Source organism: Hippopotamus amphibius, chromosome 7 (assembly GCF_030028045.1).
Source record: "Hippopotamus amphibius kiboko isolate mHipAmp2 chromosome 7, mHipAmp2.hap2, whole genome shotgun sequence".
Classification (NCBI taxonomy): domain Eukaryota; kingdom Metazoa; phylum Chordata; class Mammalia; order Artiodactyla; family Hippopotamidae; genus Hippopotamus; species Hippopotamus amphibius.
This window is the reverse complement of record NC_080192.1, coordinates 122,589,664-122,606,526: the sequence shown is the minus strand read 5'-3', so window position 1 is coordinate 122,606,526 and position 16,863 is coordinate 122,589,664. Positions and strand designations below refer to the sequence as shown.

The window sequence follows — 16,863 nt, the reverse complement described above, 5'->3', positions numbered from 1 at the left end:
GTTCCATTGCCTTAATCTCTTTGAGAAAATGCCCTTTATTCAAACTCAAAGTATTTTATACGTCAGTGCATAATGCTTCCTGATAACAAAATAAAGTGAGTTATTTACACATGATAAGGATAATTTGTAACAGTATTTCAGTATTAACATTTTTAAATGTCTTAAGTAGTGGGTCCTTGACATGCTGGCCATCTTCATGAAGTGGCCCTTTTACTCCTGAAATATCTGAACTCTTTTAATAAATGTATCCTGAGAGCCTAACAAATTGGCCAGCACTGTAACACTTGATAGGTTGCACCCACACAAGATACAAGCCCAGGAGGATGGTGCAGATTCAGCCCATGCTCTGCTTACCAAACACCATGTCCTGGTGCAGAACACACTCCAAAAGATCACTTTCTTTTAGTCTCCACACGGGGGCTATTGGGGTAAGGTCAGCCATGCGCGGACCTGCACATTTAATCTCACCACAATCCTTTCAAGTTGGGGTTATTGTCCCATTGTCTCAAGACTAGTTCAGAGAGGGTGGATGATCTGTGGAGCATCTCATCAGAGAGTGCTGGGGTTTAGATTCAGATATAATGATTCCAATCCAGTGCTCCTTTCTTTTCCCCAATGCTGAATCTTCCTTGGGGAAAATCTACTGGCCCGGTGTTCTTGAAATGAGGATGTTATAGGTACCAGTAATCTTAAGGTAAGAAAATGGAATCTCTTGAAACCACACTCCAGTATTTATCACAAACTCTTCAAGTGATTGTTCATCTCTGAAGCAACTCCAGTAGTGAATTTTTAATTGACAAAAATTATAAGCCATGATAAGTTTAAAACTTATCATTCCAGCTCATATGTTTATAGGGAGATCTAAAACCAGCTGTCATCACAGCTTTGAGTATCAGGAAGGTGGTATGGTATTTTAAAACTGAGGATTTGCAGGTAAGTGTTGCAGGTAAGTGTTCTCAATCAAGTCAAGCTTTAGAAGAGTACATTATCTTGCAGTTTGTTAATTCCTAACAGTGTTTAACAAAGGCTTTTACACCATTGCTTGCAATAATTTTTGTTGTAAAAGTCACACCATGAGCATTCATGGTCTTACCGTCTGACGTACAGTGCTAATACAGGTAGGCAGATAGTAAGGGTCGATGAGTTATTTTCATGCACCCAGTCTTCTAAGAATCATGGTGATTAGGGCTGGGAGTAGCTCTGTTTTTCCCTTTTCGATTTAGTTTGCATAAGTCCTGTAGGAGTGGGCTTAGACTGGGGTGAGTATCTCTGGAGACGCTGATTTGAGGAAAGAGGTGAGACAAAGGAGATGAGTAGGAGTGTATCTGCCCAGACACAGTCCTGTTAGAGACGTGGGAACAGCAGAAGTACTTGGGGTTGGCTCTGGTGTGTAGTAATGTGCATTTCCTAAATTAAGCAATGCACCCTATCAGTGTCTATTGAACATGGAACCCTAGACCTAGCAGAAAACCCAAGTCATCTACTTCATACCCTGGGCAAACCTGAAAGATGGTCCTCCAGCCTCCATTCCCAGTGAAGATGTTCATCTCTTCCATTGTTGCGAATTATTAACTGTAGAGACGGTCTCCTGCTTAATGAGTTGAATCCTCTCTTCCTGTGATTTGCAGCCTTTAGTCCTGCTAATACCTTCACCATGCAACTAACTTCAAGCAACAACTTTGTTTAATGTATCTAAACTCTGCCATCTGTCTTATCATCTCTACTTTCTTCCGTTGATACTCACAGGACCTGATTACCAGAAGCTTCATTGTTCTGTTTGGACTGCTCTAGGCAGGTCACACATTTGCTGTATCCTAGCATGGACATGTGAGGTTCTAGTGTCCCCTCATCTGCAGCCAGAGGTTGTGGGAACTTTTTGAGGAGCTTTATCACATTGTTCGATGGACAGGATAGATTTTTTTCTTTCTGACTTGAAGTAGCTAAATATTGGGTTATAAAGTTAGCACACTTCTGCTGGATTTCAAATCAGATATGCCTTGAAATGAGAGACAGGCTTTCTCTGAAAATGTGGTGAGTGATTCACGTAGGAGAAATTCTGTTTGTGTTTTTAACTTGTAAAAACCCCTTTAATCTGGGGATAAAAATGTAGTTCGGTAGAGTCAGCCTGTGTCCACATGATCGTGTCTCATGGAGAAGTAGAATCTTCCATCCTGAGAGAAGGTCATTCCGGATTCTAACATCCTTTTCAATGTGGTTGTCTGCACTGTGTGGAGGGGAGATTCTTCCTCTACATTCTTTTACTCTGGATACTTTCTACATCCAGGTAAGACCTAGTGGTGCTGAGTAGTCTCTTGTGTGAGAGCACTCATCTGGCCACAAAGGTGTCTCAGGTGGAGTTTCTAGCTACACGTTGAAATCGCTGCATAGTTAAATAAAGGGGCAGACCTGAAACCTCGTGCCTTGTTATAAGCCTGGCTTCATCGCTTGCAGCCTGTCCTCATTCTGTGCAGACCCAGTTTGGAGAAGAACACGCAATGTCGTGGTACCGCCTACTCTGCCATTTATTTAATCGATTTGGATGGCTTGTGCTGCTCTTGGCTGTGGACCCGCAAAAACAAAGCCATGGGATAAAGCGGCCTGAATACTGTAATGAAAACCTTGTACCTTTTTTGAGGCCTGGTCGGGAGAAATGATTTACTTTTGCCCTCCCAAATAAAACATTCTAGGAATCCAAGGTGAAAATTGGATTTTAACTGCTACTAAAATTTGGAGCATATAAAATCGGCAAGTGGTAAGAGTTTTGCTTAAGAGAAGAACCTGGAGAGTCTGGGACAAGAATGGTCTCCATGTGCTGTGCACTGGTGTCGTGTGTAAATCCGACAGATAAAACTGGAAGTAAACCATAAGCACACTTTGGCAGGGGATTGCAACAGTGGAGACCTCTGTGTTCTGAACATAATCATTTTGTTTCCAGTCTTACGCCTGGAGCAGTGTTCCTTCTTCCATGCTTCATATTTCAGATTTTAAGCCTTCTGTGATTAAGCTGAAGGAGCCTGGGAACTACCTGAATCCAGCCAGTATGTGCTTTTCTTCCCTCAGGTTCTCTACTTTGCACATGTGTTCTCTCTCCCTCTGCTTCCCCTCCACCTCCTGCTCATCATACACTATTCTGGAGAGCATACGACATCCTGTCAACATCATTAAAACACCACAAAAACCTAAGGACTTCAAAGCTATGATGTAACTAAACTTCATTAGCTGAGCTGGGCCTTCTCTGGTTTTGTTTTACAATTTGGACATGTAGTCACTTAGAGCCTGGTCAGGAATGCTGCATGGGTGGACGCAGCGGGAAAGCATGGCTGTCCCTGGAGGCCTGCCAGGTGACTGGTGTCTACTCTCTGCTGCCCTTCTACGAGTCACCACTTGCCCCGACTGTCTGTCACTGAGTTCTGCTCGCTAGCCTGGGCGAATTTGCTAATTTCCATTGTTTTCCCCAGAACCACTGCTTGCTTGAATGGTCTGCAATTCATTTCTTTGTTCCTTAGTTCCTCAGGTTGTTTGCACCTTTCTTCCTTCAACATTTATGGAGCATTTATTTGCAATGTGTACTACGTACTGGGATATAGATGAGATATATCTGTGTTTAATTAAGATGTATAGCAGAGGCAGTGGAATTGTGTAGAAAATGCCCTGGAGTAAAGGGGGTGGTTGGAGGAACTCACTGAAACTGGGGAGACAGGCAGCTTCACAATGAGCGTTCTCCAGGGCTGGGGCTTATGGGATAAAGAAAGTTTCTCCAGACAAAGGAAAAAGGAAGGGCATTCCAGAGAGGAGAAACAGCTTCTGGAAAGACAGTTTGTATAGAAAATGAGTTCTTTGTTTTGCCTGAAGGATGAATGTATAGAGGTGGAAGGGGACAGAGAAAAAGATTGTCTAAGATGAGAACAGGAAGGTCCTATATGTCAGGCTAGGGAGGTTGCAACCTTCAGACAGTGGAGAGTCACTGAAGGTTTTCAGTCAGAGTAATGTGGTCAGATTGTCTTTGGAAAGATGACTTTGGAAACTGTTTGGAGAATCTTGTAGAGATTGAGACAGAAGGACCCCTTAGATCTGGGGTGTGGGCTTAGCCTGCATAATAGGGATGAGGAATCAGGTGGCCCTTCCTGCACAGCTGGCCTCGGAATCAGTACCCAGAGCAGAATCTGTTGTCCTAGAGCCTTCCCAGCCCCACTGAGATGGTCTAACTTCAGGATCCGGCCTCCCAGCCTCTTCTGACCTTGGTTGACCAGAAGATGAGATGGATCTTTACATTTGTCAAACCGTGTTGCTCAGGTGGCCTTTAAGCCTGGCTCTTCTGCCTGCTGGCCTGACTTAAACCTGCCAGCACCTTCCTAGCTTGGCTGACTTCCCTGGGTCAGGCTGCTTGGACGCTTGGAGCCTTTGTCTCGGCCAGAGCTGATCTTGCTCAGCGCATCAATCATTACCTGCCCCTGCCCAGGCCTTCATGCGACAGGAGGACCAATGGCCTCTTGTAGGTGGATCCATGCCATGTGTTCGAGGTCTCCGTATATGCCTCACCCTTTACAGATCTGTTCCTGAGTGTCCACAGCAGAGATTTCAATAGACAGTTACAATTCAAATTTAAAAAGCTTAAATTATCTTTTAAGTTTTGAGGTTCTTACTAAAGAAAAAAAGACATCAGAAGGTTAAGTTTTATAAACTGCTCTGAACCGTGGCAAGTTTTCTGAAGACTCTAAAAATGTCAAGGAGCTCTTGGAAATATGCTTGTTTATTTGAGTGCCGTATTTATTGTGTGCTGGTGTTTTGTTCCGAAGTTTTAGAGTCCCCCACCCCCACCCCACCCCCTAGTTCTGTGTCAATAACAAGGGAACTGTTTTATAATGTGGCTGTGAAGCATAGCAGTGCTCTGGAGCTGGGCATCCTGCATTCAATTAACCTTTGCATTTCACACCTCATCATTGCAGTGTGGCAAAGCGCTCCCTGGCCTTTCAAAGCAGGAGGATTGCTGTGGAACCGTGGGTACCTCCTGGGGCTTTCACAAATGCCAGAAATGCCCCAAGAAGCCGTGTAAGTGACGTTTCATCATTCATTTGCAGGTTAATGTAGGGTATCTGTTTCCTTATGATTATTGTTTTAATGGTGAGACATTAGACTTCAAAGAAATCACGTTGAATTGTAGAACGTAGTGTGATAATTTGCATTTCCAGAGACCTTGCACGTCTGAGAAAGCTTTCATATCAATTCTGTTTTTTAATAAACACAGTTATCTGTTGTCTTTTCCAGCTGGGTTACTTATTTAAAAAAAAAAAAGCCTTTTGATAGGGGATGTGCTATAAGTAGGCTCTATTTTCTGAGGTGAGGTGAAAGAAAAATAAGATCTCTTTTAATGATAATTAAATGTTCCAAACCCTATAAAAAGTCAGAGCAGTTATTTCTTAAGTTACATTCCTTAAGTGAGATTTTTATTAATATCCACAACTTCTCTTGTAGCTTTTATTACAATATAGGTTTTCAAATTTCTCTGAAAGAAAAGCTAAAATGGAGAAACAAATGATTGCTCGTTTGTGAGAGAGAAACTTACAATCGCTAGGACATAGTGCTTTTCCCCTTTTCCTCTTAGTTGCTACTGTTAAACTATCACATTTCCCATGACATGAATCTGTTGACACCCACATGCATTGATTAGTCTATAAAATTTGTTTATCAGAACCTGTTGATGTGAATAAATCCAGATTTACATCTTTCTATTACTTTCCCCCCCAATTTTTGAATATAATGTTAACTCTGGATTACTGATTCGTAATACTTTTTCAAAAGACAGAGGTAACCTGTTTTAAATTGAGCTTTTCCCCTCTTATTCTTCATGTTTTTGCCAAGAAAGCAAGTGATATTTTTCTCTATCATCATCTTTTACTTTGTTTTTTTTGAAGATTTTTATAGTTATTTTTTAATAGTTTATGCTGCAAGGAATTTCTCATTTGCTTCAGTTGGATAATTTTTTTCCCTTCTTTAAACATCTGTTAATTTGGTTGATATTCTCAAGTGCCTTTTATTTTTTAAAGCTTAAAACACCAGTCATTTATTCATCCTTGATTCAATGGGTTGGCTCTTTGGGCTTAGTTCAGGTGGGTGATTTTTCAGCTGGTTTCTTTTGAGCTAGCTTGTGTGGCTGCAGTCAGCTGGAGGTCAGCTGCCTTTTAAACCTATTCAATCTGTGTTGGGATGGGATGAATTGGGAGATTGGGATTGCCATACATAAATAAGAAAAAAAATATCAAATTGTATGCTTTAAATATATGCAGTCTATTGTATGTCAATTGTATCTCAATAAAAGTTCTTAAAGAAAAAAAAAATACATGGCTTAAAAAACAAAAACTATTCAATCTAGAGTCTACCATCTTAGAATCACTGCTCCACAGGTATGTCTTACATACTATTCTTCCATTATCATCATAATTTATTTTAAATAATTGTCTCTCTTCCTTGTCTCTCAAACTTACAAGTTCTCTAAATCTTTCGATGTCTAATTTCACTTATTTTCTTGATAGTTGCTCCTATCTTCCTTTAGAGGAATAATTTTTGGAGACACCTACTAAGGTTTCTGATAATTAATGAGCTCTTCATTGAGGGAGGGAAAAACCACATAAATAAGGACATTCAGTACTGAGACATTGCCCCCAATGATCAGCAATGTGAATTTCCAGCAAGTGGGTTGAGTGTGATGGTCCCACCTCACTGAAAGATCCATCTGCCTAAAATTATCGTGGCAACCTGACTGGAGGGACATTGAGGAGACATTTAGTACGCTTTCAAGAGCATGGAGCCTGGAGTTATATAGACCTGAGTTTGACTCCCAGCTCTGTCATTTGCTGTGGAGTCCTACAGTTCATGAAATGAGTCTATATCTGAAATGTTGAAGAAGCGCTGCCTTTTAAAAAATGTCTTCCCTTGATGGACGATGCCTTAGAGGACTGGGATGGGGAGGATGGGGGGGACTCGAGGGAGGGTGGGGGGGAGAGTCAAGGGAGGGAGGGAATACGGGGATATGTGTATAAAAACAGATGATTGAACTTGGTGTACCCCCCCCCCCAAAAAAAAAAAAAAGTCTTCCCTTCATTTTTAGGTGAGTTTCTCTTTAGGAATATTGTGAAGGGCGGTTTGTTTCCCACTGCTAAGTCTAAGGACTGAGGAAAGAGAAGTCCAATTCTTACAGCTTGATTTGGGGGCTAAGTTTACGTTCTCTAATACTTTTTCCATTTTATCGCTTATTTTTCTTTTCCATTTCTCCCCTTCGCTGTGTATCTTTTGCTTATTTAGTTTCTCTCTTTCCTCTTATTTCTAAATCCCTGAGTTGCAAGACAGGGACAGAAGTTAGGAGTAAAGGGAATCATAGTGTTGTGTTTTTCTGCTTTGTTTTGTTTTTTTAATCCCTGACTCCTGACCTTCTGTCGTTTTTCTATCTAGAATTGTATCATCTGGGGATAAGTTCACTGCTTTATATGGTTTTGTTAGCTTTATATTTTAATGTTGATAATAATTTAAGTAGAACATGGAAGTACAAAATTGCTCTCCCTTTGAACTAAATGCTGATGAAAGTAAGGTCATGTATGGGCTCATCTGATGTATAAATTGAAGAGATTGATTCTGTTTCATGTAGAGCAACGTGGACTATGAATGAAGTAAACTATTAACATCTTGACGTTGACTCTATTTGTGCCGTTCTACGACATGACTCACTCCCAAGAAGCACACTCAGGGTCACATTCTTCCTGTGTCATTTAAAAAACTTTCCTTGGTTGGTTCTACTCTCTAAATCATACTCATTTTGGAAGAGAACAGACTTTGCTTGGCTTTAGGCGCTAGGGTTTTATGTTCCATGCCTTTTTTTTTCACTTAAAGTAGTTCAAGCTTCAATTTTCAAGTGGTTTTTATTTAATGTTTTGAAGTTTTTGATTAGCCACATACAGAAAGACCTTTCATTGTTGATCAGTTCTTACTGTGAAAACTTAATTTTAAATCTGCAGATGATTTCATTAAAGAGTCTGTAATCTATTAAAAATGTACTTGGTATGAACAGGTCGCTTGTCCTTTAAATATTTTTAGAAGAATATTAGCATCAAAATCTAAACAGAGGAAGACTTTAAGATCATCTGGTCTGGCTTTCTGCCTTTAGGTGGATGCCTGTTAATTTTTAAACAAGGTATGATCTCTCTTTTGTCTTTGAACAATTCACAGACGGAGATGTCACAGTCACTGTAGGTAACCTGCTACAGGGAGTCCTCATTACATGGGACAAGACTGGATATGTGGCCAACAGGCTGAATGGGTGACTTCCCATGTACCAACCTCTTTTTTCTTTTAATCCAGTATTCCCAGATTCCTCACGTTAACCATTTTCTGGCAGGAGAAATAGGGCAAAGAAAGGAGGTAATAGAGGAGAGGAATGCCACTAGTTAATACTCATGCTCTTCATTAGTGGTGAGAATAAAGAGCATGTGTTAGGGACAAAATAATTTTATTTTTCAAAAGAAAATTTCCATTTTACATGCAGCTTTCTTTTTTCTTCACTCCTCGTTCAGGTCTTCAAGGTGGTTTAACCATTCATCCTATTTCAATGACAGCCCATCTTCTGTTACTCATTGTCTTAATAAAAGATCACCTTAAAAAAAAAAAAAAAGAAAAAAAAAAAGATCACCTTGTTGCAGGAAACAATGATATCTGTGCTTGTTTTTGTCAGGCATTGCAGTAAGCATTTTGCATACGTTATCTCTAAACTCCGCAACAGCCCTGACCTGCTCAATAGATGGGAATACTCCCATTGTCTAGAATTCCATCTGAAACCCAGGAAGCTTGTCTCTCAACGTGGCAAAAGCCAAGCTTTGAACCTAGGTCAGGTTGGTCCCAGAACTTATGCCAAAAAGCCTCCCGGGTATCATGTTAGGATGTTAAAATTTCAATAACGAGGATTTTGTTGATAAAAGGGTGACTGCGACATTTGTATTGTTGATGAGTTTTCTGAGTGTTGACCTGTACAACCGATCAGAGCAGCCCTTCCCCTCTCCTAGCCTTCTCTCCTCACCTTCTGTTCTTCCCAACTTCATGGTAGAAAGAATCAGCTGATCACTGGAATACGTGAGCCTGTAAGTAAGGCGAGCATATAATTTATTGTGTAAACTGGGACAGTTTTAAGAGTGAAGTAGAGTGCTATTAATGAATTTTGCTGGAGCAGCAGGCATCATGAAGGGCTGTCCCAGGCAGACCAGGATGTGTAGCCGCTCTCGCTATTACCAGAAAATTCAACTGCCTGGGAAGGAACTGATTTTTTTGGTAATAATCACTAATTGGAAGAAAATGTAGAACAGTCTTATGATTCTTTGAATTAACGTAATCAAGATCGACAACTAATTGAGATTTATGTCTGTTGCAAAATATGAGGTATACTGAAAAACAAGGAAAATGTGAAAGAAATGCAAATATATTGGGTTGGTATCTTAGAAGTAAGATCACTGATGCTTTATATGGCTTTGCTTATCCCATATAGTAGTTTAGGGCTGTGAGAATTTAAACTAAGCATGTAACAGAATTATTTCTTCTTTACAGCTTATCATGGATATAATCAAATGATGGAATGTCTACAAGGTTATAAACGGGTTAACAACACCTTTTGTCAAGGTAAGATGAACTGAATTCATTGGTGTATGAGCTCGACAGTTGTTTACCTTTTAAGAAACCTGAGTTGTTTTTCTACGTTGCACTCATTTAGCCCAGCCTGTGAAGGTCACCTCTTGCTCACTCCAGTTAGGAAATAGAAGTTTAGTGTATGGTTGCTAGAATTTCTTCACTACCATTTAATCTTTATGGAACATTCCCCCTTCTATCTATTTGTGATGAAATCCATACGAGGTTGGATTACATTGTGGAGCCTGCTGTGGGCTCCACACTAGTCACCTCCCATCCACATGTGGGCATGTGTGAGCACATACATGTACCTAGAAGTACTACTTCTTTATTGACGTATGATTGGGCAGTAGAGTTCACTTTTTTCTCCCATCAGACTATTTCTGGCTACCTCAAAGTATTGAGGCATTAAATATCAGAGAAGACACATTTCTTAGTCAATAGGGTAAAACCGTATAGTCAAATGTGAAATGCCCCAAGTGCTTTTTTGTTCAATCTGTGTTGAAACATACAAGCAGAGGGACCTTCAGAAATCATCTAGTTCAGTGTCTATACTGTACAAGTGAGGACATTCAAGCCCAGACTGGTTGAATGACTATCCTGTGGCTAGATAAAGTTGAAGTTGTAACTCAGGTTTACCAATGCCTAGTTTAGTACCCATATGTGATGGCAAATTTCATTTCAGTTACTTTGGGAGATGTCCAGTTAATGCTTCTAATTTCTCAGTACGGGTCTAGGATGAAGGTTGTGGTGGTAGTAACTTGGAAATATGTGTACTTTGTTATAAACAGAGAAAGAGCCTCCAAGAGTCTTATTGAACCAAAATCCATGTCAAGAACGCAGCATATGTCCTCTGACTTGTGGTCTGAGGCTCTCTATGCTTGGCCAGTATGTGTTTATAGGACAGAGTAGATTAAAGTTATGTTAGCAATATATAGATTAATCCCTATTAAAATGGTTCATGTCAAAAGAATAGCTTAATTCTCAAGTAAATTGTCTCTTCAGTACTGCAGCTGTATAACTTTTATGATTTGTAGAGCTTTTGCTGACTTAAAAAGAATCTTCTTTTGAAAGGCATATAGATACACCATATCTTTAAAAAGTTTTGCCTTCACATATTGTAAGCCCTCATTGTAGATGAAAGAATGTCAGCAAAGGAGAGTGTGCCCAAGATGCTTTTTGAGAAACATCTGCAAACCTGTAGTACTGCTAGGTACATGGGAGTAATGGATCAATCACCATTATGTAAGAATCAATAGAATTTAAGATATCATTAAAAGTTCATATTATATGGATGGAAGGTTGAATTAAATGGATAGAAGAATGAACAGATAGATAAATGTGTATTCTACAGTATAAACCAAGTTGTTTCACAGATTTGAATAAAAATATACATGGAATGCCCTAGCCCATTATGAGGGTGTGTTAGTAGAAGCAGGATGAACAGGGCATTGGAAGTAATGACTTTGTACCCTGCCAGTCAGACTGAATTTGGGGTTTGAGTATTTGGTGTTCATTGTCTTCTGGCTAATATCAACCAGGCTTGTGACGGGCCTGGACACTTGAGGGTGTTTCGTCTAGAGGAGTTCAGACTGAAGAGAAATATAATGGCTGCCTTACAAACATGCCTTTTAAATAAACATTTAATCAGCTGTCCTACAAAACAGGACTTTTTTAAGTTGCTTCGAAAGCCAAAGTCAATAGAATGGAGTTATAAGAAGGCATATTTACAACAACTATAAGAAAACCTTTTCTGTGGATCAGAGTTCCCCATCACTGTAATGAAACACCTTTGGATGTACCTAGCTTCCAGCACTTAAAGGTGATCCAACAGATCCTTAATAACTCTCGGCCTGAGATGCTACAGGGGCTTTCTATCCTGTGCGGTACATAATGTTAAATGACTCTGCCGGTTCATTCTAGTACTCTGCTGGCAGTATTACTCTTTCACCTGGGATAGAGGTTGTGCGTGGGAAGAAAGAAATGAGTTTTTGGTCTGTCACGCAAGTCTTAGAGCCCAGACATGTAGTTTCCTGAAGTGTCCCCTGGATTAGGCATATCTGGTTGCTCCCTTAAGCTGCAGAAAGAGGAGCATCCTCCTTCACCATTCTAATCCTGCATGGCTAATTGTTAGATGCTCTCCAGAAATGTCAGATGCTCCTAATTTCTCTAAATGTCAGATGATGAATATACTTATTTTTTTGGGGTGGGGTGGGATCTGGTTATTATTAATCCCAATGAGAAGCTGAGAGACAGAGAGTACCCGAGGTCACATAGATAATTAAGAGGCCCAGCCAGGATTAAACTTCCAAGCCACCTCTGTTTCCGCATGCAGCATGGCCTCCTTTACCAATTTTGTATATATCTGCGAAGCGTTGCTAATGTAGATACGATATGCCATCTGTTTTGAGAACTAGTCTAAGTCAAAGCAATTAGTATTGATAAGAGGATGGTTATCTAATGCATTCCTTCTACTGGCTGGTTCAAGGTTCTGACAGTTCGTATTCATTAAAAATACACGGTAGAAGTCGAAGTGAAAGTTTGCGAGTCATCATTTGCCATCTCATTTAGCAAAATAAAATGGAGAATCCTTTAAATGATTCCTTGAGGTTTTTTTTGTCTTTCCCTCTTCTGGTTTGGCTGGGTATGGGGTGACCTTTAGCAAGTTTTGTTCATACTGAGAATATCAAATGGTTCCACCTCAGTCAGTTGCACTGATGTTCAGTAACGCCAAATCCTGGCTTACGTTGGTCTCAGGAGGATATTTGCAAAACAGTGTTGTACTTTTTGGCGTGAATTCTGGAGTGAAGTATCACAGAAATTTCTGTTTCATGGTGCCTCAAGAAGGCACTGCTAAATTACAGTACAGAGAAGATTGACTCATAACATAGTATGATTTCATTCATCATAACCTATTAAAATTGCTTTTGAGAGAAGGGCTTAATTTCACTCCCTTTGTGATATTACTGATCACTAACATTGGGTAGAACTTTCTCACATTACATATGTGCACTTGGATTCTCCTAGAGCCTTGAAGCTTTTTGATTTTATGCTGAGGTTTTTCAGAAGAAGCCCATTGACCGTCTAATTACTTGTGCATTCCACATTGTTCTTGGAGTTTGTCTTCTCAGTTTACAAAGCACATTTAAAATTAAAGTGATTAGTAACTAGAATTACATTATTTCCTTCGACTAAGTGAATTAATGTCCTGAAACAACTTTTCGTAATGGGCACTCTGTAACAAAGAACCAACTGTGCAGGAGTTAATTTGAGGAGCTTTCAAATAATTGCCCTAAGAGTTGGTTTCTCCCCACTTTCTAGTGGTGCTGCAATTATCTTTTCAAAGGAATGATTTATTACATATACACACATGGAGCTCTAAAACCTGCCCTCACTACCGTCAACATTATGGAGTTGTTATAATTTGCTTCATTTATCATAACAAACAATACAATTAACTTTCCTGGTGGATCTAGAGCAGCATTTGTCATTGGATTATTATTCTAAAGTTTTGATGTAGAACTAGAATTAAATGAAGTAATACCTCATGGAAATGATCATAGGAACTCCTACTTTCATAACTGCTTCCCTGCGTCTTGATTACTCACTTGCCCGTAACTTTGCCTTGAAATAAATGAGTTCTTTTTAATCTAAGTTTTCAAACTAGCCTTGGGTTCTGAAATTACTTGCGGACCCATCGATTCAGTGAAATCTTTTATGAACAGCAAATATCTCTTGATACACTAAGATCACTTACCTGTTTCATTAGTTTATAGGTATGAAATCAACGTTCTCTACTTTTTTAGCATCTGCCGATGTGCTGTGGGCAATGCCAAAATACATAGCTAGGAGACGTGTACACTTTTAGAATCCAGTATATGTGTATTCCTTTTTCATGAATAATCTTGAAGTCTTTAAAACATATTCGATAATTCACAAACATTAGCTGGCAGAGCACTCCTGAGCTGCAGACTGAGGATATGTGATGAATGATGAATAAGACATCGGTCTTGCCCTTTGGATTTAGTGTAATTAAATCAGTTTGAATCAGCAGGATGTAATTTGCTTTGTTCACTCGTCCAACTAGCTGAATTTTAGCTGACTCCAGATGAGCCCTTAAAGCAAATATGAAAGAGCCGTCCACATAACTTTCCTTTGGCATTATTTTATTACACTGCTTGTTCTGCTTTAATAAAATAAATTTATGAAACAGATACACTAAGACACAATAATACTCTATTAAAATGTTCACTGCAGGTCTCCTTTTTGATAGAAAGCGCCCTGAAGTGCATCTGAAACTGAATTGCATTTGAACCTTAGAAAAGATAATGCACTTTTTATTCAGGGGCGTGTCTCTTGTCATTAAATGAGAGCCACCAATCTTGATTAATAATCCACACAAGGAAGCTGTACATGGAACTTCTTGGTTATGAAGAGCTAGTCTGGAATGTAGCTTACATTTCAGACCTCTTAATGATCATCAAAAAATTGCTTGTGAATGCAGTATGGTGAACACATAGAGGAAGACTGGTCTTTGAGTGCTTTGAGGGGACTGGAAAGTACAGGAAAGACCCTCAAGAAAACTGACTTGGAGGAAAGAATGTGGCCTATGACATAGTGCTGGGTTAAAACAGACAGGGTGAGATGAAGTGATGCCTAATTTTAAGACAAGTGTCTTATGTTTCTTATGATTAATTGCATGTATCATTTATAATGGGCTTTGTGATACATGCTGGGAAAAGTTGTTGGATTTACACTTCTTTTAGTGTAGAAATGTCCAAAAGTCATTATGATAACTTCTTGCATATGGCTGAGAGAAGAGTTATCATTTTAGAATTATTTTCAAAGGTATAATTAATGGAAATATTTTTTTAAAATATGGTTAATAGTTAAATGAATTTACTGACATTGTATCAGTTTTTGCACTCAGCATTGTTTCTTGTGTCCTGCTTGCTTTCTGAGTTCATGTTTTCTTTTGTGGTAGGATTGCCAGATAAAATATAGGATGCCCAGTTAAATTTAAATTTCAGATAAACAGCAGATAATTTGGGACATGTATTTTAAAAGTATTAGTTTATCTGAAATTCAGATTTAACTGGCTATCCTATATTTTTATTTGCTAATTTATATTTGAGATCACATCCCTTAACAGTTCTTTAAATGGGGACCACTGAGAAGTATATACTTTATATGTCTGTGAAAAAATCTTTATTTTGAGTTCATCCTGTAAGGAGACTAGTCAGGTGTACAATTCTAGGATAACGTTATTTTCCAACAATACTTTTGACCTATGTTATACTAGTGTCTTTCTGACCTCTTTTTGATACTTTCTTCCTTTGGAGATAATGTTTCTCTCTTTGGAGACCATCCCTGAAGTCTTTATGTTCTGTTGTTTTACCATGATGTGTCTATATTTGGATTTATCTTGATTTTACACAGTAGGCAGAATGTGTTGTCCACCTGAAGACACAGGTCTTTCCTCAAATTTGGAAAATGATCAGCTATTATCTCTTCAAATATTGCTTCTCTGCTGTACTTTTCAGCTGAAACAAGTGTTGCAGCCTGTTTTTCATGTCTCTTATCACAAGTCTTTTGTGCTTTCCTCCTCTTGTCTGCTTTTGCTGCATTATGCATGAATACCTCAGTTCTGTCTTCCAGTTTTCTAATTGCTCCTTTCCCATGCCTATCTAGACTCTGTTTCATTTTTATTCTACGGTTATTTTTCATTTCTGAAATTTCTTGTGTTTTTCATAACTAAACTGTTTTTTTTTCTTTTTTTTAAATTTATTTATTTAACTTTTTAAGCATGCTGAAAAGTTTAGCCAGATTTTAGTTGCTGAGGGAGGAGTGTTTTTGCATAGATAGGTTTAGTTTGCTACCCTCAGTTGTTAAACCCATTTTTGACTGAAGAGGTATTACAGCCACAGGCGTTAGTTTCTGCGAAAATCCACTGGTCAATAATGTGTTAAACTCCTGGCTCCCCTGTTGCTTTCTAGACAGCAAACCCAGAGGTTCAGTGGCCACTGGCTACCTTGTATTTCTATACCATTTCAGGTTTACTGGGATGTTGACCCCGTTTTTTGACCTTGATTTTTTATCTGTAATTGCTATGTGTTTGGAACAGAGGTGGATGCCAAAACATGAACTTAGTGTTACTTTAAAAAAAAGAGAGAGAAAGAAAAGTATCTATATCAGCATTGAGGGGTTTTTTGTTTGTTTGTTTTTAAATCAATATTGGTATGTGGTTTTTAACATATATATCACTATAATAAATTATTTTTCCTTGAGAATATAGAAAAGCTTTTCAGAAAACTTCAAATTATATAATTGTTATCCACAGACAATCTTTTTATCCATTGTAATTAAGCAGCCCATCAACATAAATTTATTCACCATCTGCCATGCATTTAGTCATTTGTTTTATGGATATTTAATGACAATTTAAGTGGGGGCACTCTGAGAAGTATATTAATAAAACTCAGTTCCTACCCTTACGAAAATCACTGTTCTCACGTATAATTAAAACATCAAGGCAGCATGTAGTAAGTGCTGTAAGAAATGAACCAAACACTGTGCAATTTCAGAGGAAAGTTCCCACTGAGTTGGAAAATCACAGGTGGGATTTAAAAACATATTCCTTTAAAAAATCACATTCTTTCCTATTTATAAAAATAACTCATATCCATTGTTTAATATTTAGGAACCAGAGAAATGTATAAAAAATAAAAATTACCAGATAGATACCTTATATTTTTCTACCATCATATATAAACAAATATATATATATATTTGAGATTATATTTCATGCATAGTTGTGAAAACTGTTTTATTTACTAGATAATGAACACTTTCTTATTAAATAATCTTATAAAAATTATTTTAATGCTGGCATAGAATCCCAGTTACTGGATATAGGGTAGTTCATTTAACCATATCCCTAAAGTTGGATTTTCAGATTAGTTTCTTTTTTTCATATATATATATATATATATATATATATATATATATATATATATATGAAACACACACATATATGTATATGCTGTCAGGGGCATACATGAACATAAACCTTCATGTGACGCTACAATTATGTCTAGAAGAAACACGACTGGTTCCTGAGCTTTGATTCATCCTGTGTTCATTAGGCTTCAGAGAGGGTGTACGATTTCCCTTCCCACTAGAAGTAGAGAGTCCACTGACTGT

General features: G+C 38.5%; 1 protein-coding gene across 5 annotated transcripts in view; it reads left to right on the top strand.

The window, feature by feature from the left end:
• Positions 1-16,863, top strand: part of LTBP1 (latent transforming growth factor beta binding protein 1) — a 395,008-nt gene that overhangs the window by 225,260 nt on the left and 152,885 nt on the right. For all 5 annotated transcript variants that reach the window (XM_057741529.1, XM_057741528.1, XM_057741530.1 and 2 more), the window contains 2 exons: positions 4,947-5,049; positions 9,583-9,654. In XM_057741529.1, coding sequence (XP_057597512.1) covers positions 4,947-5,049; positions 9,583-9,654 — 175 coding nt within the window. The remainder of the gene's footprint in view (positions 1-4,946; positions 5,050-9,582; positions 9,655-16,863) is intronic.